This window comes from Ochlerotatus camptorhynchus, unplaced genomic scaffold, assembly GCF_037179485.1.
Source record: "Ochlerotatus camptorhynchus isolate MF236.1 unplaced genomic scaffold, CSIRO-AGI_Acam_v1.1 ptg000936l, whole genome shotgun sequence".
Classification (NCBI taxonomy): domain Eukaryota; kingdom Metazoa; phylum Arthropoda; class Insecta; order Diptera; family Culicidae; genus Ochlerotatus; species Ochlerotatus camptorhynchus.
Genome location: NW_027041380.1, coordinates 18,204 through 44,851, shown reverse-complemented (window position 1 = coordinate 44,851; position 26,648 = coordinate 18,204). Strand labels below are relative to the sequence as shown.

Sequence of the window (26,648 nt, the reverse complement as noted above, 5' to 3'; positions counted from 1 at the left end):
ATCAGAAAATCCACGATTTGTGACTAAACATGCTTTCACAGAAGGAAACAAATAAACGAGCGTTTACCTTATCCCCATAGTAATGTACTCGTGCAATTTTTGTGCATCTAAAACTGCCCATAAAGACGATAATGAATAAAAACTGAAAATTTTCAAGCATTTCCAAATGGTTTCCTACCATTCCCATACATTCGAAAGTGAATGGCCCTCTGGATGTGGATGATGTCAAAAACAACAAAAAATGATTAATTGGCGAATCAAAGCAAAGCCAAAACGGTTACTGATCATGCGACACCTAGTTTTAAGATCCGCAATTACAAAAATGATGATAATATCTGATACTATACTAAAAAAAAAAATTCATACAATTTGACAGATATCAAAACGTCATTACCATTTTCACCCATTCGTTATCTTCGGAGAACTTCGAGATTTGGGCGTAATTCTAGACCAACAATTGAAATAGGCGAAACAACCAAACGTAAACAATGGCTTTAATCGCAAATTTCTCGGGAATCAAAACACATCCACGCAATCTAACACCACCATCTGATAGAGCAAGCTTCCTTTATCGAATAGTATTGTTAATTTGCATGGGTGTATTTTGATTCTCCAGAAATTTGCGATTAAAGCCATTGTTTACGTTTGGTTGTTCGTCTATTTCGATTGTTGGTCTAGAATTGCTTTTATAAACTAATACCCCGTTCACACTACAGCCTATATTACTTGATATAGAATTTCTTGATATCAAACGTCATACATATTATTTCCAGTGAAAACTAGATGTATGGATGCTGATATCAAGATAGGCTATATCACGTAATATAGGTTGTAGTGTGAACGGGGTATAACACGTCAGTCGCCGATTTCTCACACATGCTAGATTCATCATTGTTTTACCTGTTTGTTTTGTTAATTTTCTAGGCTGAGCAACCAACCAACCATAAGATGCTGCACGCTGACGTCACGAATGAACGCGATGAACCTGCATTCATCAGTTTGACATCCAGTGGTGGTTTGTTTACCTATGCTTTTTAGGCAATTCAAGTGGATTTTAGGTTTTAAATATAAAGAACTAAAACATATGATATCCGACTATGTTCCTTTCAAAAATATTCCACTTCAAAAAATCTAAAAAAAAAACATTTAATACCTTTTTTTAAATTTTTTCTTAGTCCATGTAAACAAACCACTGCCAGATGTCAAAAAATGTGAGGTTAAAGCGACGGTGCAGCTCTCTATTAAAGCATTTTAAGAATAATTAAAAAAATATTATTAGAATTACCGTGGACCCCCGGCAATCTGTCCGTTTTTACTCTGAACACTGCACGCCGTGCAAACTAAAACTGGTTCAAACGTCAATTAGGTCATGGAACAGAGTAAAGCGAAATGGAACATTATGAAACAGAACGCAGAATCAAAACAGCAAATAAGGTTACCAGAAAATCGATTTTCTTATGCTCATAGGGTAACTAGAAGATCAAATTAAAAATTAACCCTGTTAGCACAAACGAAGTGACAGACGGAGCGGCTCGAAAACTTTGGTGACTAACCTGCTATTGCAATTTTTCAGTGTACCACATGGCAACACCACTACTACTGGATTGTACCACATGGCAACACTACTACCAGATTGAACTAGCATTTTCACCAAATGTACTAGAATGTTTTGGTTCTATCTCTTTCACTATACTCAAAACTGAAATGCATAAAAAAATGACAAAATGATACGCACTCTTTGCACACTGTCAAAGAATCATTGTACACAAAATCAACTTTGTTCAAATCAAAACAAAAAAACTAACCCATCTGGTGGATGATGGCACAAGCTTCCAAAAAAATTCTATTACAGTGAACCACATTATTTAAATGGATTTCTTCGCCAGTTAGTCGTCTGTCACTTCGTTTGTGCTGTTAGTATGAATAAAATGTCATTCAGATTAGCGGGGGTCCACGGTATTCTCATACGACCTCACCTGAAGGAATTTTGAAACCATCAATCGATAGTTCTTATTTTCGCCAACAGGGCCAACTTTTGATTGAGATTTAGAATGTAGGGTCTAGAGTCGGTGTATAATGAGTCACACCAAGAGAAAAACAGTTTAACCTAACTCACATCACGGTTTTCGAAAGATTCCCTTTCTTTTCACTTGGCAACAGAGGACTTCTACATCAACTTCAAATGACGAAGTCTTCTAGCCATAAATAAAAATAGCGGCTGTAGTAAATCATTATATCAGTTATTTTGTCAAATTATCTTAACAAAAAATAGTAGAAATTCTCATTACTGGTCATTACTAAACGTATCCCATGACAAGTTAATGCTCACTGCGTATTTATGATCATTTCGATTATATTTTACATTTTATTGCAATACCTTTCGTAAACCTTTCATAGCATCGTAATGTTTGTTTACTTTGCTCAATAGGTAGCCAGTTTGACAGTTCAATAGGTAGACTTGGCTTCACTCTTGGCGTGACTCATTATACACCGACTCTAGTAGGGTCCATGGTGGGTATATAAATGGTGATACAGCTTTGTCACTATTGAAGAGTCTGAATTTATAAAGAGGCGACATCTTATCCATTTGACAGGTCTTCTGCTCGATTGGAATCCCGCATAAACGTGAACCATAAATTGACCTTACCTAAAATGGTTAAAAATTGTTTATAATCCCTGCTAAACTTCAACTGAAATGGTTATGGAACTTTACATGAACGTTTAATGATAAAGTTTCAACCTTATGTATTATGGTTTTTTGGAACTGGACCTTACAAATAATGGGTTGTTAAGAACCATTACCGTTCCAAATTCTTGTTTTCTCCATACATTTTCGGAAAGAGAACTATATTAGAACCTTTTAACTTATGGTTTGAGAACTTTAATGGTAATGGTTATGGTAGTCAGTAAGGTCCACGAATGGTTTTGTAACATCGATCAACTTTATGTGGAATATATCGCGAATTGGTTGCCTGTAATTTACTGATTACCAATTCACGATATATTCCACGTAAAGTTGAGCGATAATACAAAACCATTAATGGACCTTACTGACTACCATAACCATTACCATTAATGTTCTCAAATCATAAGTAAAAACGTTCTTATATAGTTCTCTTTCTGAAAATGTATGGAGAAAACAAGAATTTGGAATGGTAATGGTTCTTAACAACCCATTATTTGTACACAGAAAAAAAAGTTGTTGAATATTACATCCAAACTGCTGCAACCAGGTCAATCCATCGGTTGTGTAATATAACGTTGTACGATGTACATCGATTTTGCGAACAAAATTACATCCATTGATGTAATATTGTATCTGCTTTTTGCTATTACATCATTATTTCATACATCAGCTTGAATTACATTGATCGATATTACATTTTTTTTTGCTGTGTAAGGTCCATTTTCAAAAAACCATAATACATAAGGTTGAAACTTTATCATTAAACGTTCATGTAAAGTTCCATAACCATTTCAGTTAAAGTTTAGCAGGGATTATAAACAATTTTTAACCATTTTAGGTAAGGTCAATTTATGGTTCGCGTTTATGCGGGATGACTTTTCCTATGACTTTGACAGACAATCGATTGTTCCAATTTTGACATGTCGTCTCTTTATAAATTCAGGCTCTTTAGTCACTATATAGGCGAGGAGGTCGCGGGGGGGGGGGGGGTAGGGTCTAGTCTCATCATAGACTATTTAGGTACTCCAGGCCAGTGACAAGGCCTATACTAACCAAGGAGGGGGAGGTGGCTGTCAAATACGAACAATCGTCGCCTACCTCGCATAACTGGTTCCAAACGTAAACAAGCCATAAGAAACTTACACAGAAAAACAAAACTACCCACCGCTTGAGTTTTTTAAACTCAAATTTGAGTTATTTGACCTCTGCCCGTTTCATTTCCTCTCGCTATTGTTGTCAAAAATAGAACGAAAGATTCGACTCAACCGTCTAGTTCCGTACGAGAAGTCAAAATTGAGCAATATGCGATATACCCAAATTTGAGTTAATTGAACTTAATTTTGGGTAGAAAAAATTGAAAATAACTTAGCGATGGGTAATTTTTTTTGCCGTGCTTGAATGCAAACTACTTTGAGCCGGTTTACCCAAATTTGGCTTATCGTACGGAACATGGGAGATGAGTGAAAAGAACTTAATTTTGGGTTGTTTTGAATTTCTGTGTACAGCGTTTGTTTACGTTTGGAACCAGTTTCATACAAGATGATCAGTACACGGTGTTTCGTGAAAACCCATTAATGGGTAAAAAAATACCCATTTTCAAACCATGTATGCAGCTGTCAAAAAATGGGGGAATTTTGAAATCATAAAATGGGTGAAAAAATACCCATTTAAAGAATCAGTTCACGGTTGAATAATGGGTATATTTTTTACCCAATAATGGGTGAAAAAACACTTCGAAATTTTATCGTCTCATTTCCGTCATTGGGAATGCAAACCACGATGCAAACAGTTACTGTCCGCAGCAACGATCTCCGGAAAATATTAGAATCCAAAACGTTGGAGAGGCTTACGGATAAGTCAATACAATGGATAATTTGTATTATAATGTTTCGTGAAAAATTTGAGCGGAACACCTGCATTTATTTTCAATGTTTTAAAAACATTTTTACATCAACGAGCGCTTGCATCCTCCATTTGTAAAAATGGGTATTTTTCACCCATTTTACGGTAAACACAATATAAGAAAATGGGTGAAAAAACACCCATTTATTGACAGACCACCCATTTACCCATTTATGAGTAAACCATAGTTTACCTATTAAATGAGGAGGGGCACTTTTAGCGGAAATGGGTATTTTTATACCCATTAATGGGTTTTCGCGAAACACCGTGTAGGCTGATTTGACAGTACGTCCGTCCCCCCCCCCCCAGATACTAACAGCAGCGTTTGACAGTAGGCAGCATGTCCCGGTTTCAAATAATTTATTTTGCTGTGCTGGGCCCGCTGTCACTGTATGACATGTTGCCTACGCGAGAGAGGTGAAGCAGATCGTGAAATATGGTTGTTTAGTAATCCAAAAAATCAACCTAAACGCAAGTAGTGACGTCACTAATTGCATGTATCATACAGGGGTTTTACTCACACAACTTAACCGACTGCTCCACCTCGGTAATCCAGCTCATTGGCCTACGCGCCTGCCACTGGGCTGAGGTACTCTTTAAGTCACATTTACGAGAGAGCGTGAGGCGGAGCTTAGATTTAAGACCATTCTGTAACTAGAAATGGAAACATCAGATCATCAAGAACAAACAGTTCTAGAAATACCATCATTCTGTGAACACTACGAGCCACTTCTGGTCGAAGAAGTTACCCTAGCAAGTCATCCTACATCAGTACACTACGGAAAATGTGCCATAATCGGATATCTTCGAGAACGTAGCAACTGCTTGGAATCTTTAATGGTACCCGGTTTGTCACAGTAAGTACCATAGAGAGAATTGCCACGACCAACGCCTGCTTTTTCTCAACAACCCTCAATTCAACTTTAGGGAACTTCAAATACCCGATAGCAGCTGGAGTCTGCAGTTGTGCTTCGACAACTACTTCGGCCAAGTCCCTCGAAACTGTTGCGTACGAATCTATGGGTCTGTACAGCTACGTGGTCCAAGTGACTCTTCATTCAACAGTTCCAAAGATTTGATATGCTACCTGTTGGATTTGCAGGATGATGCAAAGCGCCAGAATATGAATGTTGCAGATACAGCCAATCGAATACAAGAAGCAAAACAATCAATGGCGAACAACTACATACCTATTCTGGATGTTCAGGGATGTGAACGAGTGGAGCAAGCCAGGGAACTAATCGGTTGTAATTTAAGACTGAAACGAATCAATAAGCGACTGGCACCATGGATTCAACTTATTGAACGAGAGATTTATAATTTTTGAATGAAAATAGGGATTTCTTTGGAAAATAAATCACGCAACGAAGAAATGTTATTTCATATGTGAAAAAATTGGAAAGTGTGTAACAAGAATAAGGAAATCTAGACAGCATTCCTCCTTGACCCGGTCAAGCAGATTCGCCACTAACGGATCATCTGGATTAATAGTTTCATGCAGTATTACCGCGATTGAACTTAGCTTATCGGAATAAAGAGCTAACAAACGACTTTTTGGTAAACTTGACTTCAATGCTTTCAGGATTGCATTTAGCAAGATTTGAACCTGAACTGAACAGACTGAGTTTCTCTGTGCTAAATATAAGCTTACATGTCTAAACACCTCCGGCAGAGTTATAATGGAAATTATACTATTGAAATCCGAATTATCCAGAAATGATTCACCATCAATGACATCAGAACTCAACACCTTTTCCAGTAAACGATTAATCTCGTCTGGGTAGATCGATACCATTTTAGCCGTTAATTTCCTTTTACCTGACTCGATACTGAACTTCCACAATTGCTGAAGAAAAGATTGCCAGCCTTTCTCGTTAACGGACATTCCTGCAAAGGGCTCCACCAATTCAAGAACTTCCAAGAGACGCAGCTCGTTCGGTTGGCTCCTGCAGTGCAATTCGGCAAGACCCCAGTTTAGCGCAATAGAAATCCTGTGAGACACTTGACGACAGTGGCAGGATCCTCCATCGTATGTTAAACTTGTTAGGATCGCATTCGGACTGAGTCCTTTGTTACTGCTAAAGACATCCTCGAAGTCATTTTCCGAATGGGTGTAGTTTCCTTTCTTGAGGTTTCCTATGAAGCATGCCTAAATTTGATGCAATTTTTCCAATTCAAGAAAAATGTCTCAGAAAATGCATATCACGACTATAAAACTTACAAGTATTTCATCAGCTTCCTCATCTTCGTCTCCCCAAGCCGAATCGACCAGTTGATCGAGGGCTTTGTCCAGTTGGGTTGACTCTGTCGAGTCGTGCAATCCATTCAATATAAAACGCGGTTCCGAGTCACAGTTACAAACACATTTGAATGAATTCATTGTTAAATGTCCTTAATTTAATTTATGACAAAATTACAAGCCTTAAAGAATAATTTATGGCGAGATGGACCAAACTATGGTCTTAGCCGTCTGCAAAGACAACCACAAAGAATAATATTTTATTCAGAGAAATTTGAATTAGCATGATACGAGCGGTACGAGTGGTACGAGTAGTTGTCATGCTTCTTGTTTTTTGGCTCTGATTTTTTTTTTCCGAAATCGGTATTAGATTTATGTTCGAAAGGAATACAAATCGTTCAATCGACTTCACAGTGAGCTCTCTTCTCATTAAATTCAAAAAATCTTCAAAAAAAATAACGATAACGGTAAAACGGGTAAAACAATGAAATAAGGGTCCGTTAAAATATTACGAAACGTGGAAGGGAATGCAGGGATGCTGAAATTTTGTTACAAACTGTAACGCAAATTTTAAGGTGCAGGTTCTACACGCAGAAAAATTTATCGTTAAAACAAAAATAATTGAGGTAAATTTAAACGTAAACTCAGTTTGTTCTGGCCATAAAAAATAACAAGGTTTATTTCAAACGTATCCCATGTTTGAAGTCATGTTATATTAATGTTTAAAATAAAAATATTGTTACGTTTATTTTAAAAATATTTGTGTTAAACATAACATGAATATTTTTGTTTGGTTTGACAGCTATGCGTACAAAAATTAATATGTTTATTTTAAACATGCTTCTTATGTTTGAAAGAAACATACTTAATTTTAAATTATATTAGCATTTGAATGTTGCTAGGATAAACCAAAAAAAGGATCTGCAGACAGGGCATCTAAACTCCTCCTCTTTTTCGGATGTGATTAAAGGTGGGCTGTGGATGTGTCATGGTCCGAGGTGTGGGGACCCGTCGAGGTGAGTGTCCGGAGGTTCCAGTTCAGTAAAACCAGTGACACTTTGTGATATATAGCGTATCGGCCTCTTTCTACGCTCGGTGTTGGAGAAGGGGGGAGGTGGTTGGAGGATCCGGAATAGATTCAAAATCCATTTCAGATTTTCGTTTTTCTTCCGACGTCTCTTGTGGAGGAGGATGATACAGGGATCGGCATCAGAAACGACAGAGTGACGTCGATACTGTGGAGTTCTTCCGGTTTTATTGAGCTGGAACTTTGTTAAGACACTTACCTAGGTGGGTTTCCGGATCCATGACATCGGTTTTGTTGCGGGCCACTTTCAGTTGATTGGCAAAGCTGGGGCAATATTTACAAGAAGGAAAAAAAGGCAGGGCACGCTAAAAATCGTTTACCCAAATGCTATATTGTTGAAATAAACATGCTTTTGACTTTAATTCAAACACAAGTATTTTTGTTGCAAACATGTTCTTAATTTATTTTGAATTATTCATATGTTTATAAAATGAACATTTATATTTTTGATTTAAATGATCAAAATTCGGTTCCGTGTAGCAATTGATCTACTAAAAACACATTTGCGCGCAGGCACTAGAAATACAAAATTGTTTTTGTAATTACACTTGTCTACAAAAAAGAAGAAAAAATGATCTTGTTTTTGAGATACAGCTAAAAAAATAAATTTCACATTAAAAAAGTTTGTTAACTAAAATACAAATATCTCCGGTTTTAATGAGACGATATCAATTATTTTGACGCCAAGGTAAAAGTAAGAAAATTTTCTTTCGATCAACTGAACAGCAATTGTCAGTGAGATTAGTGGTATTGTTGTTAATTAATAGTTTGTTTATTTTTTTTTTTATTATTTTGCATTTTTAAGCAGTGTAAATAAAAATGTTTGTAGTGATTGTACCACGAGTTGTACCATTAACCTCACTGAAAAATGGGTTCAAACGATCGAAAGCAAATTTTATAATCTCTAATTTGGCGTTAAAATAAATAATATAACCACAGACAAACAGACATAACTCTCGCAAGTAGATCATCGAACAAGCATTTAACGGTCAATTTAAAAGTATCGTAGTTGGTAGTACCGCCACCTGTGGCGCGCACAGTCAATTCCCTTGCGTATGACGTTTACACACCACCGCCATCTGTTCAGCGTACTACCCACCACAGTGTAGTCAACAGATGGCGATAATGTTTTAGCGACGATTTTTTACAGTGAGAAATATTCAATGTGTTATGTCTGTTTGTCTGTGATATAACTTTATTACAGTCGGAGATATTTGTATTTTAGAAAACACATTTCGGTAATTATTTGAAAAATTCAATTGAAATACACGCCCTAACAAAATTTTAAATGTTATTTTGCTTAACGACGCATGCAAACCATTTGTGGAATAGTTCAATTATTTGGGTTATCGTTCGTTTATGGTAATTTTATATATGAGCAGTATCTTTCTGTAAAAATCTCGGTAAAAATACACCGAATAAAGCGTGAAAAAATGTATGTTTCTTCTGGTTTTCCAAAGACAGCGTCATCAGACAAAAGTGGTTTCAATCTCGGTTTCAATTCTTTCGGTCAAAGCGTGACGGAAAAATCGATTACGTAGCTTAATTAATTTACCGTATTGATAATTGAATTTGTCGTTTAGATGAAAGTGGATTTAAAAATGAATACGTGGCAGTTCCGGGTGCAGTTCCTGTTTTTGAAATTGTTGCGGATTTTAACGAGGGAACATATAATTAAATTTATGATGATGTAAAAGATTGTAATAAGCCTGACACGGGAGATGTTTTATACTTTTCATACGCAAACGTATTTTGATAATTTAAATCTCAACCCTTAAATTTCAACCTCAATCTCAATGCTCCCCATGCTTTTCCTCGTGAAGGGCTCGTGTTTATTTACATTGCTCGATTGGAACCGCGTTTGACGGTTCGATTGGAACTTTTGGTTTCAGTCTTCGCGCAATTTTTCAATACACTGTGCGGTGTCAGGACCATTCGACTTTCCAACACCAAAGCCTCAGAAAGAAAACCAAAACACTGAATGTCACTTTCTCCTTCTCGCTGTCAGTCGCGGTGAAAACTCACAAAAATACGATTATCGAATTTGCAGCAGTATCGGGGAACTCTCGCGGAATATTTCGTTGTATTTCATGTTGTGCAAGTGTTTCCAACCGGTGTGAAAGCGTTTATTTAAAGCAACTGTAAGTACCGATTAGTGTCTTACCTAGAACAATAAGTCAAGTGGCTGCAATAACAACGAAAACTACGATTTTCCTTCGCTGGTGATGATCGCTGACGTAGCATAACATCAGCTGTGCATTCTCAGGGGTCGTAGACACGCAAATTTCTACTTGCAGCTGCTGCGAAATAGTTGCAGCCACAGTTAAAAATGTTCATGCATCAGCAAAAAGTACCTCTGGGGTATTCCCATGTTTGTATTGTGTCTTGGCACTAATGGCCCTTTTCGCTTGATTATCCTGTAAGAGAATGTAAACAAACCGCTGATCAGAATATGAATTTTGCTGCATACCTAATTATCTTGGTATATGCTGAAACTTTCGTTTTTACAGGATATCAACCTTTGCAACGCAGTGCTGACAAACTGAAAGTGTGGGAGTGCGACGTTCGTTTCCACAAAGCAATGGATACGCCTGTTTCAGGCGAATCAGTACTGAAACAGCATGCCTCAGCATAAGAATCAACTTTCTGCCGTGATTAAGGGTCGCGGACAGGCGGGTTTCAGCGAGTATGAAGTGTTGAAAGTTTTCTGTGATGTGTGCGAATCCTTGGCCCAGCTGCACTGCAGCCAGGCACCCGTCATCTACCGAGACCTAAAGGTGGAAAATGTGGTACAAAACGATATGGGGCGGTTCATCCTGTCCGAGTCGAGCACAGCAACTACCCGGTTTCTCAACCCGGTGGCTCACGGAAAGAAAGCAGTCGAAGAGGAAATCCAAAAGAACACCACTCAAGCCTATCGGGCCCCGGAGATGATTGATCTCAACTCGGGTCACAGCATTACTACCAAGGGCGACATATGGGCGCTTGGCTGTCTACTGTATCGCCTTTGCTTTGGAACGTTACCCTTCGGAGAAAGTTCCAAAGCTATCTTACACTGTCAGTATAACATTCCAGAAAAGTGCAGATATTCTCCGGAACTTTGTCAATTAATTCGTTTTCTGTTGGAAGCTGATCCCGAGAAGCGTCCCAGTATCTACCAAGTCTGTGAGTTTGCATTTAAAATTTCCGGAAAGGATAATCCACTCCGAATAGCTCGGGAGCGTCAAAAATCGCAGTCATTGGGCAACAACCACCACAACAACTATAGTAATTCAGATCATAACGAACGGAAGCATCACCAAATCGTGGGGTTGGCAGCATCGGCACCGTTCAGTGTTAGCACAAGCGTTGCTCCGAGATCCCGTCCGAAAGGTCAGCACTCTGGTACTGGCGGTGGATTCAACTTGGGACCACCTCCACTGAATCCATCGCCGAAAAATGTGGTGTCCCCTGTTCCGGGAGCTGAAGCCGATGTCAGGCAGTTGACCGGGCAGGAGAAGGCAAGTGCTGCCTTATTTGTTGCCAATTTTAGTGACAATTTTCCTACGGCATGTGCCCAACAGAGCGCTAGGAGTCCAGCCGGGTTAAACATGGATCTCCAACACCAGTCAGTAGCGGTCGGAGAAACACAGAGAAATATCGCTGAAGTGGGTTTTAGGTAAGTGTTTCTTTCTTGTTTCTGTACATTTCACGAAAAAATAATATAGTCGGCACGTACAACTTACCTAATGCTTGTATTCTGTTTCCTTCCCGCAGATGTTTCCCATCAGATGCCAAACACCTACTGATTCCACCGGTGGAATCCTCCGTGCCGAAAGATAAACCGTCTGCCGTTTCTCCGGCATCGTTGCTTTCGCCGTTCGAACCGGAGCCACCGTCTTCGTCTTCGTCATCAACCCGACCCCGTCCGACAACTTTGCTCCCTGCTGGACATCACCACTCTAAGTCATCGACTTCATCATCACAACATCGTCGACATCATCACGTCTTGAGCAATTCCAATAGTGAGAAATCCCTTGTGTCACCCGTTTCCAATTCAACCTGGAACCCGTTTGGCGATGCATCACCGTTCAGTCCCAGTTCCACGCTGATCGAAGATCATCTCTTTGGTGCAGAATTCGATAAGCTGCGGTTGGAAGGTGGCAGCCAGACGTCGATCGTGACTTCACCCGAAGAGATGAAGTCCGAACGTTCCTGGTTGAGAAAACCTCAACGCCAACAGCGCTTTTCGTTGCCAACATTGACGCAAGCCTGTTCGACCAGCGTGCTGCCGTCGTCGACCGTGGAGATCGTCCCGGAAGAGGATCCGTTCGGTTCGGCACCGTTCACTCTACCCAAGCGATTGAAGGATAAAACCGGTAGGTCTTCAAAGTTGACTTCAAAGCTAAGTGAAGTGATTGCTGGTGCGGCAGGAGGTGGAGGCTTGTGGCGGCATTCGACAGGAGGAGGAGGAGGTAAGGAGAGTTTGATTTCGACGACTCCTGGTGCGGTGAGCGGAGAGAATGGAAGGAACGACAATGCTGACGAAGGAGTGGACAAGTCAGCGCTGTTGGGAATTAAGCTGGACGATTTGATCAGTGGTGGAGAAAAGGGCTCACCAAATTTCATCAAGCTGCCGTTGGACGACAGGAACAAGTACGAAAAGCTGAACTCGAACGACGTGACATCCGATGACAGTGATTCGGAGTTTTATCCGGATTCGGCTGGAGGTGTCAAGAAGCACAGCTTTAAGCAGTTTGTAGAGAATAATATACCGGAGAAGCTACAGGCGGTCTACCATAAGGTTGATAAGGGTCAGATTAAGAATGTGCAGATTGTGAAGAAACTGCGCGGTAAGGTTGAAACAAAGAAGGGTCAGCCAAAGGTCGGTAGGTCCAAAGATAAGCAGCATGCGAAGAAATCGGTTGGAGAACAAGGAGGTAAGGAAGGAGAGTCGGATGATTCTATCGGATCGGCGAGTGATTTGCGGGCAAACGATGACTTTCCCGATGGAGATGAAGGAGAGAGTGGTAAAACGGTTCCGGGTAAACCTTCGAAAAAACTCAACAGGATGACTTTTGGTGATGGTAGCGTGGATGATTGTATTAGCGAAAGTATTAAGACCTGTGGATCAAGTGCCTATCACGCCGAGTGTGAAAGCGTTACCACCAATGAAGATAACTCCAGTCGAATCGTCACAAGAGTACGGGTCAAGAAACGAGAACATGATTCCAAACATAGCGTAATCGATGAGGACGACTCGGGTGAAGAAGATATGATACAGGGTGACAAACCGCTGCTGTTGGATGATGAATTGGATTACGAATCCGCTCCCGAGAACAACACCAGCGGTGAGGAAGTACTTATGGATCCATTCACTCCGGAATCTTTACCTGACGAATCGGAAAAGTTGACAGAGGAGGATGAAATTGATTTGGATCCTTTCGCTATGGCACCCTTCAAGAAGCCGGCAGTTCCCAAGCGAACCAGTATTAAATATATGCCCAATGTTAATCCTATCCCGGAAAACTGTCCGACCATACCGGCACCGTCGCTACCGCCACCGCCACCATCTGTGGACAATTTTTGTACTTCTACACCTATCAAGCCTGCTAGATCTCAACTGGAACCCATAGATTTACCACCACCACCACCTCCAGTTACGGTTCCGATTACTGCCCCCGAACCGGTACCGTTTCGTGAAAGATCTCCAAACGCTCGAACCGATCTGTTCGGTTTGGAACCGTTTCCTCCACTTGTGTTATCTCCACCCATACCCGCTACCCGACCTGTCTCGGAAGCCACATCAATTCCAACGGTTACCGTCCAATCGGGATCCGTCGCACTGACGCACATCATTCCAAACACAATGGCAGCTTTACCTATTGTAATCCCGTTGGAACCGGCACCGCCGCCCATCCTCCAGAAACCAAATCCAAATCCCCCCATGATCGCCCGATCGTCCTACATCAACTTTGGTCAAATTCCAACGCAAAGCGTCATCAACAGCTTCTCCCCGGACAACAACTATGTCAACTTTCAAACAGATTACGACGACGACGACGATGTTCGGAAGTTGAAATCGGACGATTACGACGATAGTAGCGACACGGTTGTGAAGAGTTCCTCTAAGGGTGGTGGGTTCCTCAGCAAGAAGGAGAAAGTGAAATACAATTCCCTAAAGGACCACAAGACGCCAACGGGTAAGGACGATTCTAGCATTATGATGCTTAGCGGATCCGGGTCCGCGGGAAATCACACATCAATAATTCCAGTAAAGCTTAGTCAAAAGGTAAAGGTTAATGTGGGCGGTTACAAAAAAGTGTCCGCCAAGGTTAGTAAGAAAGAAAAATCCAACGGTAGTGCTGGAGGAGAGCGTTACGAGGAGAACAGCACAAAATCAGCCAAAGCTTGTAAGCAGATGGGTTTCAGCAACATGAGCTTTGAGGATTTTCCTTCGGATGATGCCATCGAGGAGCATCGAGCCGGCCCCACCGCCCAACGGCATGGTCCATTCGAAGTGGTCCGGAACGACCGAACCTTGCTGGAAGCGGAGAAGAAGTTTGGTTCGCTGAAACGACGCAGTAATCCTTTCTCATGATTGTACGCCTTGGAATCTCAGAAGCGGAAAACGTGAACGATGATGCGGCTAATGGTGAGTACTAGTACCTATTTTACTAAATTATTCATTTAAGGTACAGACCGAATCTCTGTTACACTCGAAAGTAAAGCCGTTTTTCTGGATTTTTAAATGTACTTGAAAATAATCTCAGAATGGGATTCGGTAGATTTAGTTTTGTGCTAGCTTGAAGGGAATTTGTGACGTTGAAGACTGCAGCGCAGATAAATGTGGCATCCATGAAGGGATTGATTTATGCTTAAGCAATATGTTCATCTTTTTTGGGACGGCGTCATTATATTAGTCACCTGCGGTAAAAATTGAAATGATCTAACATTTTTTGTCTTGTATGCCAAATTTAAACGGGGATCCTCTTTACATATCCTCCCATACAACCAAGACCAGTTTTTGGTGCTTGCCGATTTCCTACTATACAAATCCAACGCTTCGATCTTCTCAATGTTTCGAACGAGTGCATGATTTATAAAAAAAAAAGTATCCATCCAGGCAAAAAGCGGCAGTTACATCAATTGACCATTATGTCAAACGGTTAGGCCTTAGGGGCACCCTTATCATGTCCAGGTATGTCCAAAGTGGTCATCCACACTTAATATGTCTGCCAAAGATCCTGGTTTTGACATTTGAATCAGGTTGTGCTTCATTACTCCAAATGTCGTTACCCCGAATGTCATTTCCCCGAACGCCATAACGCAGAATGAGATTATGCCTTGATTGTAAAGCCCTCTAGTTAAAGTATGGACGACTGTCACCACAAAACTGAAAAAAAGCTGTTCCAATCGAGCAAAGCGGTGCATTTTGACGGTCTTGTGCCTTCTGGGAACGGTACACTTTTGACCGATATTTAATAAACACCAATTTTAATTTTTACAAATCTTTGAAACCAATAAAGATGCAAACGACATTGGGCACTGCATTTGAAGCGGTTTTAAACGTACAATCAAATTGTGTGACTTTATATTTTCTACAGTGTTGCCAACTCTATTTATAACTGTATTTTTTAAATTTTAAAACTTTAAATGCAAATATCTCAAAACGCCCCTCATTTTGATGACGCTAAAGTGTTTAGCGGACTTCTTTACATAAGAATCTCTTTATGAGAAAAAAAATAATATGTTTCTTTCAAGAGATATTGAATTTTAAAGATTACAAATTTTGAGAAAGATCCCTTACATCAAAACGCTTCGATATAGAATGTTGTTATATTCTTGAAAGTTGTTCAAAACTATCAAATCTAAATATGCTGAAGATCTATCTTTAAGTACAACCAAATGCTGAGATCAGATTTTTTATTTATACAGTGTTGGCATCTTGCGCTTTCTGCGATTATTAATCTAAAAAATTTGTAGCCATGTAGAAAAAACAACAACAAACATCCCAATAATTACTTTTCAGAAAATAATACTTACATGCGCAGTATGCAAGGAAAGGATGCATATTTTTGCGTAGTATATTTTATACACAAAGTAACTTTAACAATGATAACCAATCACAATCAATTTTGCTCGGTAAAATCTCTAACAGCCAATTAGCTCGGCATTTATTTTTGCTGGTATCTCTGAAAATATCTATTCTAGTCTGTTAGCTGAGCCGCATCAAAACAAAATTCAGAACTAATCGGCTGTTGAAACATAGGCAATACAAATTAAGTGTTCAACACACATGGAAGTGTCACTTAAATTTTCTAATCAATCAAGTAGTATAATGGCTGACATAATAATAAACCGGTTGGTTGCGGAAGTATGACCTGAGATGTGTCAACATCAGCTGAGATTGGGTTTGCAATCACTACCATCTAGTACAGGGTTTCCCAACCGGTGGTCTGCGGCGAACAGTAGGGCCGCGAAGTCTTTTCAGGGGGGCGCTAGGGTCTTGGTTTGTTTGGTCTAAAAAAAATATGCCAAAAGTGGCAATATCATAGCTAAAATCAAAACATTTTTTAATCGGGCTTACAGTGGGAAAAAGTAAGTGGAGTTAATAACGATGGCGCTCTAGCAATGCTTGGTAACAAATCAAGATTTCAGAAAGAGATTATGGAGCTTGCTCCATACGCCACAGGTGTTCGATATGCCTTGCCAGCAAGAGTAATACTCTGCCGGAACTTATGTTAAAAGTACTTGATTCTTGTTATTGTTAACTATATCAAATCTGGAGCTCTGAACACTCGTTTATTCAAAGAACTCTACAAGCAAATTAATTCAGATCACGTGGCTCTTTTCTACACTGTTGTGCGCTGGTTGTCCAAAGGCAATGTTCTCAACCGTGCTTTTGAATTGAAGGTCGAAATCAAAATGTTCTTGGAAGTTCAAGGGAAAAATGATTTCATTGCTAATTTTAGTGTGGAATGTTGGCATAAGCGTCTAGCTTGTTCAATGAATGTTTGTGCATCAAAATTCACTGGACTTGAAACTACGGGCCAGTAATTTTTTTAAATACTTTATTAATGAGATTTTTAGCCGATGGCTAGCTCATCTCAGAGGGCTAGCAAACCCATCTAATTCACTTCCAAGACATTCAAGCAAAACTGGCCCCGAAAGGTTAGTATTGGAAATGTTGCCATGTTCCATAGACTCTGCAGTATGACTGACAAAAGAGCGAACGAGCTAAATTCGGATCTTTAATCAGAAATTATTGCTAATTTTCACTCACTGGATCATCAATGTGAGCTGTGTTTCCCTGAGCTGATACAAGAAGATGCTGATGTAGTCCGCAATCCGTTTTCTACCTGGATGTGGATGTGGAAGTCTTGATGAAACACAGGATGAATATTTGGACCTGAAAAATGATTCCTCATTTCGTGATTTGTTCCGTGAACAATATTTGAACCAGTGGTTCTGGCGTGCCATGTCGTATCCCAAAGTCTCCTAGCAGACATTGAAGATCCTTCTCCACATTAAAACCATGACAAGAAACGTTGACGAAGATATGATATTGGCATGATCACATTCGCAGCATCGTAACTAGATTTGAGATCTACAACAATCGCACTGAACGAGTTGTTGGCTGTTGTTAACATAGTATTTTCAAATAAAACGGATAACTAATAGATCAAATGAATGGTTTTTATTCATCTCAGCGTAATGTATACAAGGTACTTTCCATGGAACCACTGATCTAGTAGAAAATGCCGTGATCCATTGAATTATCTCGCATCCCCGGAATCAGACCTTTTTAAACATAACTTTTTAGACATAAAGGGTGATACGGTCAAAATTTGGTCAATATCAACTTGACGTATTTCTTTCAATTTTGCATTTAAAAAACCTGAACACCCCTCATTTTGAAGGTGTGTGTGTGTAGAATGTTGCTCCTATTTTGATTTTGGAATTCACTCTTCAGTTGTCAAAATGCCGTCCAAGCAAGAAGAGCAGCGTATCAAAATTTTGCTCGCGCATCGCGAAAATCCGAGCTACTCGCACGCAAAGTTGGCAAAATCGCTAAAAGTTGCCAAATCAACCGTTACAAATGTAATTAAAGTGTTTGGGGAACGTTTGTCGACAGCCAGGAAGTCTGGATCGGGGGGAAATCGAAAACCGGAAGCCGCTGAGACGACAAAGAGAGTTGCCGGTAGTTTCAAGCGAAACCCTAACCTCTCTCTCCGAGATGCCGCAAATAAGCTGGGTGTATCGTCTACAACCGTGCATCGAGCCAAAAAACGAGCCGGACTATCGACTTACAAGAAGGTAGTGACTCCAAATCGCGATGATAAACAAAATATGACGGCCAAAGCGCGATCCCGGAGGCTGTACACGACGATGCTGACGAAGTTTGACTGCGTGGTAATGGACGACGAAACCTACGTCAAAGCCGACTACAAGCAGCTTCCGGGACAGGAGTTTTATACGGCAAAAGGAAGGGGAAAGGTAGCAGATGTTTTCAAGCACATGAAACTGTCAAAGTTTGCAAAGAAATATCTGGTTTGGCAAGCCATCTGTACCTGTGGCTTGAAAAGCAGCATTTTCATAGCTTCCGGGACTGTCAACCAAGAAATTTACGTGAAAGAGTGTTTGAATAAACGTCTGCTGCCTTTCCTGAAGAAACACGGTTGTTCCGTACTGTTTTGGCCCGATTTGGCATCTTGCCATTACGGTAAAAAGGCCATGGAGTGGTACGCCGCCAACAACGTGCAGGTGGTTCCCAAGGACAAGAACCCTCCCAACACGCCAGAGCTCCGCCCAATTGAGAAATACTGGGCTATTGTCAAGCGGAACCTAAAGAAGACCAAAAAAACTGCTAAGGGCGAGCAGCAGTTCAAGGCAAACTGGCTTTCTGCGGCGAAGAAGGTGGACAAGGTGGCTGTACAAAATCTGATGGCAGGGGTCAAGCGTAAGGCCCGGCAATTCGGATTTGGAAAAGCGGAAGCCTAACTGAATATTTTTCCTGAATTTTATACTAATTGAGCTTGAAAAAGAAATTTAATTTGATTTTTTAAATAAACGATTTCACCGATTTACACGCGTTTTCCCTTGACCAAATTTTGACCGTATCACCCTTTATGTGTTTTATGTTTGAAAACCGCTTGGAAGTTTGGAAATCATAGAATGCATTCAGTAACATCTACAGCCGAAAACAGGGATGTTGTTATAACGGTGTCATGTTCAGATATTGAAATTTAGATTAATTTCAATATGCCTCAATATTCATCTCGTTACTTGACAGCTAAAAGATTTATGAAATTAATCTGGATATTTAATATAGTTAATGAAATATGTTCAATAAAAGTAAAATAGAAGCTCACACACTTTTATTTATTCCCAAAACCGGTCAAAACATTTCGCTGAATGTATTCATACGATTCCTCAGCTTCAATCTGATTACATTTTTACAACTGAGCTGTCATGTTATGCCAGATTTGTCTTTGAATGAAATATACGCAAGTTGCCAATAATAGAACAGCTGGTTAAGGCGCAGATCAAATGGAAAGGTTGTCGAAGAAAAAGAGACTGCCGACAATAGTCACACTCACCTGAGTAGTTTGGAGCGTTTTAAAAACGCTTTCAACCAGTCTTGAACAATTAGATCGATTTGAATGGACAGAGAAGCAAGCAGCAGATAAATGTAAACAAACAAACACGTCATATGTGTGCGTGATGCTGAGAAAATGCTAATAGAAGTGCGGATGCTGCATAGATTGACGAAAATACGTAAATTCCTAATTCAATCGCACCACACATGCTTTTCTGACCCACTTAGGGGAACTAGGGGCAAGAAGGTCACCCTAACGATAGCGCGTTTTAATATGCGATTCCGTTAATATTTATAGGAGCTCGTGAACCGAATTGTAAGTTTATAACCTTGTCTCCATGTATCATCATTGAAATTAAAATTAAACCCCATCAAAAAATGTTAATGATTTTTTTCAAAATTTAATGTCGTACCTGCTGTGGGCAAGAGGGCCACGCAAAAATACCATATGTCTAAATTGAAGTGAAACTGATAAATGTTCATATCTAAACAACAAATTACTATTCTTAGGTATGACAGCAACTGCTTTTATTGTTTATTCCACTAAAATATTGATATTTTTTTTTATCACAAACATATACCATGTGCGTCAAAGAATTCAAATGGAAACTTATACAATTTGTTTTCCAAAATTTCACAAAAAAAAATGTATATTGAAAACATAAATGCCCAATTGTGCTAATTTCTGAACAGTTTTGTACAATTTAATACATAAATGTGGGGGTGGCACTCTTGCCCCGTATAAAGTTTTTTTTTAGGAATATAATTTTTGATTAATTAAAGAAAATATTCAATAATTTATTGTTACTAATGTTTCAATCAACCATCAATAGTGACGTCTCAATGCAGAAATTGTGAAAAAAATAAATGGGAAATTCCGAAAACCTTATTTTATGATGCCTTATTCTTATAAAAAAAACTAGCTTTTCAATGCATCAACACAAAATGATTTTTTGCATTTTTTTTACGACTTCGATTCGGACAGAACTTTTTAGAATGCTTCATAGAAATACCGTGCATAGGTTCATCGTGAGATAGCACTCTTGCCCCGGGTGACCTTCTTGCCCCTAGTTCCCCTATATCCGTTGCATTTCGGTTTTCTTCATGGCTCAAAATGAAATAAGTAGTAACGTTAATATTTGTAACATGAAATGTAGATGGGGTTCTGCTAATTTATTGCATTGGGAAAGTGCATAAGCATAGCACACCAAGACGAACAAAATAACAAAAGAATCTTGCATATCTGTTCAAATGTTCTATGAAACCCATGCGTTTTTTCAGTGGTCTTTATGGTACCAAAGTATACATTAAATACCCATCTTAAAAATGAATGAGAAAGATGTGAAATCACGGTTATGTGTACTTATTGAAAGATAAAATTCTGATGCGCAGAGGGGTAGTAGTCACTTTAACAGTTTTGGGTCAGTCGTGACTTGTCCAGGGATGGGATTTGAACTCGTGATTTTGGAGTGAGAGGTATGATTGTTAACCACTAGACGGGGCCGTCCCCAACCAAGATTTTTCTATTTTATTTTGAAATGCAGTTTCATAGAATTTTTTTCTCACTGAAAAAAAAATTCAAGTCTTAGATGATTGAATATATTGATAAGTTCCAAAATCATGAAAAATTTCTTGGTTTGTTTAATTATCAAAGAACTTGTCCGCGTTCTCAAAATGCTTTTGCTAATTATTTTTCAACGGGAATTCAATTAAAATATCATAGATCAATTTTTACTATTCAATATCCAGGTTTAACCAAAACAGCCCAATAACGTTCGATCTATTCCATGTGTCTGCTAGTCAAACAAATTTAGATCTTCCGAGACTATGCACAAAATTAATTATGAGATTTGAACATTTTTCAAGATTCCTAATAGATTAAATTAATGTTGTTGCTTAGTTAAGAAGAAGGCGGAGGCGCCTGACTTATAGATGGTGGAAAGGGATGGAAGGTCATGTTATAAGCAGAAGTGGCCTTAAGAGCTTAAGATGATAGCATTAAACACATGGCCGCCAGTAAGGCCCCTGGTTCCGTTAATTCGATTAAAACGGTTGGAACGCATTTGAAATTTTGATTAGTAACAGTCCCTCACACGGTAAGAAAAACGTACCCAAAAGTAAGTTCTTTTCACTCACCTCAGGAACCCAAAAGTAGGTAAAGCGGGTCAAAGTGGTTTTCATTTACTTGTGTGCAATTCGTATGGAATTTTCCACTAGCTTTCTACCCAAAAGTTAGTTAGTTGCACACAAAAGTAGGTATAAATATGATTATACTCAACGTAGGGTTCCCACACTTTACTACTTCTGTTGGGTGGTTTTGATCTATCATTTTTGACAACATTAGAAGGAGAAAAAGGAGACAAACTACTTTTTTCTTACCGTGCACATTTTTATTAAAGGGCTCTACACGCTATTTCTAAACAACTCGAATTTGACTATGATATTGGTCAATTGGTCAATAGCAAGGCTGCGATGATTTTAGGATTTTTCCTACTGGAAAAAATGCTTCACAGCCACGGAAGAGGGCTTTACAAAGATCTTGGCAGGAAGGCCTCATTGTGTTATATATATATGAAATAAGAATCGAATGCAACGTCCCACCCAACCTTTCATAAAAACTTGTGAATGAACCCCTATAGCAAAACATGCTATAAATCAATTCTGATCATCCAGCCACATTTTCTTCTGCAGCGAATTGAACTGAAAGCTGAATTGCTTTACTTAGCCAAAACTGTACATTGGATTATAGCGAAGACAACATATCAAGAAGACTGGCAACTTTGCCTGAATCCGAGCGACAGACACTAGCGCTGTGCTTGAGGGAAGGTGGAAGCAACGCATAGAAAAAATGAGCAGATACACAAACCTTTCTTCTGAGGATGGAACCTTTGCTGTTCAATTCGTTCGTAGCATTCACCTTTGAGCGGCAGATGACGCGTTTGAAAAAATGGAAGAGTTCCCAGTCTTCTTGATATGTTGCCTTCGATTATAGTCACCAAACAAAATTATCAAACCACATATTGCAAACACACATAGATATATGTAAGTCATAAAGCAAGCATCAACAAAAGCATCATTTGAGTATAGGTATACAGCATATCCAAAAACATTAAAATAGGAGAGAAAAAACATTTCTGTTTTCCAAAAGTACAGGTATATTTTGTTTAGTTCCAAAAGCGGCAAATGAAATTAAATTGATATTTGTTAAATTTAGCAACTAATTTATTATTTTACATTCATTTCTTTTGCACAATTACTCTGCACTTAGGACTGACAGGTAGGTTTGTTATATTTATGATAAATATTTGTTATTTTTTTATTTCGGCTGTCATAGAAATTTCAATATAAACAGAAATCAACTGTGGTCGGACGTTAAAGTTCACACATTTGTTATTTACCGATGATGTAACTGGTAATTGTACTCGGAATGGCGAAAGCTTTAGGTACCAATAGTTTATAGGAACTTATCGGTTGACAGAAAATAGATAAAACTGCATTCTGGTTGTATGATAATTGTGACAGCTACTGTTAGCAGCTATTATTAGATGGAAGGACAACAAGAGAATAACTTACAATAAATATATGGAAAGAAGGTTTATATAAGCACAGATGTGTCGCAGGAAAAAAGAACAAACTGTATTAGATCGCTACAAAGCAAACACTACAAATATGAAATTCGTATTCTTATGCAGCTATCTCAATGTATACAATAATCGAAAAAGGGGAAAATGGAAATAAATACCCTGCATATATATTTATATTCGAAAATAGCATCTTGCTTGATATTTTATTGATCCGAAATTAATTTTCCGATTCTATTTTTTTTTTCATTTGAAAGAACACACCTTTCCTTTATTTTGAAAGTACAGTATGTAGGAATTAAGCAAAATTTTGCAATTTAATTGTTAGATTCAAATTAACGTGCCCCTTGGTTAAAAAAGATAGCTCGTATCTGCAACAGAGAATGAGTATTTGGATTTTGAAATGGCTTTATAGTACGTTCAGACTACAGAGTTATAACATGTTATAGCGCTATCTTGATGGTGGTTTCTGTGTTGCAATTATTTGACAACCGTTATAACATGTTATAACTCTCCAGTCTGGACAGCGTTTTACTCACCGACAAACCGACATGAAACATAAACTTAACTTTCACTCGAAAATGTATACCGGCCGCTTCAAATGTGCAGCGATACCATCTGTCAAAACCATAGAAACTTTCCATCTAGATAAAAATATTGTCGCGCTTATGTTAAATCGAAGACAACAAATCAAGAAGACTGGCAACTCTTCCATTTTCTCATACGAACGCCATGAGACAGGTACAATCGCGTCATCTGCCGCTCAAAGGTAACTGCTTCGAACGAATTTGATAGCCAAGATTACATCCTCAGACGAAGGGTTTGAGTATTTGCTCATTTTTCTATGCGTTGCTTCCACCTTCACTCAAGCGCAGCGCCATTGTATATGTCGCTTAGATTCTGGCAAAGTTGCCAGTCTTCTTGATTTGTTGTCTTCGGTTAAATTCTCATTTGATGACGGTGCGATGCAACCCCGCCCATAAGAATTATACACAGGTAACTTAGTTAGTATTTTATGGCAGCGGCTTGAGGAGCGAATCCTGGATAAATAGCCGCCGTGTGTTAAATCAATAGGCGCAGTCGTACGGCCATAAACAGAAAGCAGATGGTTTAATCCCATTTTTAGATATTATCCTGCCACACATAATAACTTGTCCAGAATAGATCAGACACGAACCAATCCATACATTTTGCACTCGTGTTCGTGGCTTAGATAAACATTTTTCGCGAACACGACGACAGATGTCGGTAGTGTGCTTTGAGCAGAAATTACGTGGTAATTTCTATGGTAATTCGTGTCGGTTTGTCGGTGTTTTACTCTTCGCATTGATCTGTTCGGATTTTCTATTAAGCTGAGTTTAGATAAAGCAAGTCAATTGATCAACTCAGTTGAATTCAACTGACTTGAATGCGTATAGAACCTATCTTGGCGGCTACCACCATCGCTACCACCAACCTTGGACATTTACTTATTTCGTCGTTCGCCAAATGGAGAAAGGCTTACGAATAAAATTGATGGAAAATGGAATAAAATGGATCACGAAATCGCCCTGGCCAAGTTTGACGAATTAGGAATTGATGGTAACTTTCATTCTTGGCTGCGTTCGTACCTGACTGGAAGAAATATGTCCGTCAAGCTTGGTGATCATAAGGTTTTTGTACCGTCGCGGTTAACCTAATTCTGATGACATTTCAATGGTACTGTTTACGTAGATTTAGTCATTTTTTTCTTAGATAGATTTTCTCGATATTTTTTTCAGACTGAAGTATTGCCAGTTAAGAGAAAAATTAGCATTTGGCGTCAGATTTGACAACCGAAATTGACAATCGTCACTGACAGTTGATTTTGGGATTTTCGAACACTGAACCAAAATCGATTCTTGAAGACTGAGTTGAAGACATTCACGCCATGGTGATACAGCTTTGTCACTATATAGGTGAGGAGGTCGCGGGGGGTGGGGGGGGGGGATGCGGTTTTAGAGCAAATTGTAAACAAGCTCGGTCGCTGTCCCATACAAAAATCCAACATGGCTGAATCACGAATTTGACACATTAGAACACCTATATGTAGCTACCTTGATTCACGCTAAGATAAAATAACCTAAAATTAGTTTTCAAATATTTACTTTACTTTTTACCTTAAATTGGGTGAAATTTGTGCGCATTAAGTGACCCGCTTGTTCCTGCTCCTGCTGCAGCTGCTGTAATCCTTCCGGGAAGTTACTCGAGCTTTCGACGGCTTGCGGAAACCGAACGACAGTCAATCCGTAGGGTGAGTTTAATGAATTAAGATTAAAGATTGAAAAGACCTCATTAGCTTTTCCCTCCCCTTGGCTAGTTTTTGCACCTTGATGCTGGTAGGCGGGCTTAATTTCATGCTTTTTAGTGGAGTGTTGGAGACGGTAGGTTTATGGCCGGTGTTGCTGGCTCATGCCGCGATAGAATGGCGCCATGGGCAGGCAATGGGGATTACTAAGCTTCACCTCTCTGATAAACCACTGCATGAGAGAACCAAAGATCTAGTCTAGCAGTGATAGTATCACACTTGTTACTCCTTCGATTGAGAGCTGCGTCGTAGTACGCTTACGTATAGGCACTGACGTTGGGTGTGATACTGGCGGGTTTTGCCGCAAATCACTGTTATTTTATTTATTTTTACGCAGATAGATTTATTTGGGTTTGCAAGGGAATTATACTATTGAAATATTTCAGAAAGTGCCCTACGGTGCTCCTTCTATTTGCGTGACAAGCTTTCATTGTTGTTTTCATTGAAGTATTACTCAGGAAACAATGTTAAACATAATTTTTGTACATGGTATTGTAACTAATCTTATATGTGCTTCATTTTGATTTGGGATAAGTGTTTGAACTATGGCTCGGGATTTCCACCGTGGTGTGCTTCTATTGTGACATACCCATATGTATTTTGTGGTGCGACACAGTGGAAACGTGAGATCGTAATTGGAACATATACCCTATATAATTTAAAAATCAGCTAGGAAACTAACTTCAAAATGAAGCATTTTAGTCACATGAAGGTGTTACCTGGGTCGAACTAAGATATAATAAATAGGTATAGGCTTAAATCAAAAGTACTTGAAACACGTTTAATTTTAGATTGCAATCACAAGTGCAGGTACTTAATAAAGCATGGGTTATACTTGATTAGGTGAATTAGAGCTTTTAATAATTTATTAAATTAGACTAATGAGATATCATAATCATCAAATGAACTTAATTAAGAAACTTCAGAAAGTCTAATGACATTAAGTAGATTAACAAAAGAATTAGGATGCGGGGGGTCCGCTTAGGGAGGCAACTAACCTTTAAAGTTGTAGAGTAAATCTTCTTATTTAGTCTTGAACTTTAAAAAGAAAACGCAGGCAGACCAATAGCATTAAGTAGATTAACAAGGAGATGAATAGTTTAGGAAATAAGTAAAAGTAGAGGTAGGTGACAATTAATAGCTTTTAAACTTTTGGAGGTATTGTATTCCCCTGAGTTTGTTGTACTCGATTACTACATTATTCTCTCAATACGCGAAATCTCTTATATATGCGGTTAAAGCATTT

General features: G+C 39.0%; 3 protein-coding genes across 5 annotated transcripts in view; 2 read left to right on the top strand and 1 right to left on the bottom strand.

The window, feature by feature from the left end:
- Positions 1–5,205: 5,205 nt before the first annotated feature.
- On the top strand, positions 5,206–5,945 carry LOC135715503 (uncharacterized). Its single transcript, XM_065238770.1, has 2 exons — positions 5,206–5,445; positions 5,516–5,945. The coding sequence occupies exons 1-2, from the start codon at positions 5,249–5,251 to the stop codon at positions 5,913–5,915; spliced, it is 597 nt and encodes a 198-aa protein (XP_065094842.1). The 5' UTR covers positions 5,206–5,248; the 3' UTR covers positions 5,916–5,945.
- Positions 5,946–5,956: 11 nt separating this feature from the next.
- On the bottom strand, positions 5,957–7,058 carry LOC135715502 (uncharacterized). Its single transcript, XM_065238769.1, has 2 exons — positions 6,810–7,058; positions 5,957–6,737 (listed from the first exon to the last, which is right to left on the bottom strand). Exons 1-2 carry the CDS (start codon positions 6,966–6,968, stop codon positions 5,964–5,966), a joined length of 933 nt encoding a protein of 310 aa, XP_065094841.1. The 5' UTR covers positions 6,969–7,058; the 3' UTR covers positions 5,957–5,963.
- Positions 7,059–9,959: 2,901 nt separating this feature from the next.
- LOC135715500 (uncharacterized) overlaps positions 9,960–26,648 on the top strand; it is a 30,153-nt gene continuing 13,464 nt past the window's right edge. Inside the window, exons 1-4 of one of the 3 annotated variants that reach the window (XM_065238766.1) lie at positions 9,960–10,055; positions 10,425–11,572; positions 11,671–14,548; positions 22,764–23,265. In XM_065238766.1, the coding sequence (XP_065094838.1) occupies positions 10,536–11,572; positions 11,671–14,494 (3,861 nt within the window). In that variant the 5' untranslated portion in view covers positions 9,960–10,055; positions 10,425–10,535 and the 3' untranslated portion in view covers positions 14,495–14,548; positions 22,764–23,265. Of the gene's footprint in view, positions 10,056–10,424; positions 11,573–11,670; positions 14,549–22,186; positions 23,266–26,648 lie in introns of those variants that run through there. The other 2 variants (XM_065238765.1, XM_065238767.1) reach the window with 2 other exon arrangements.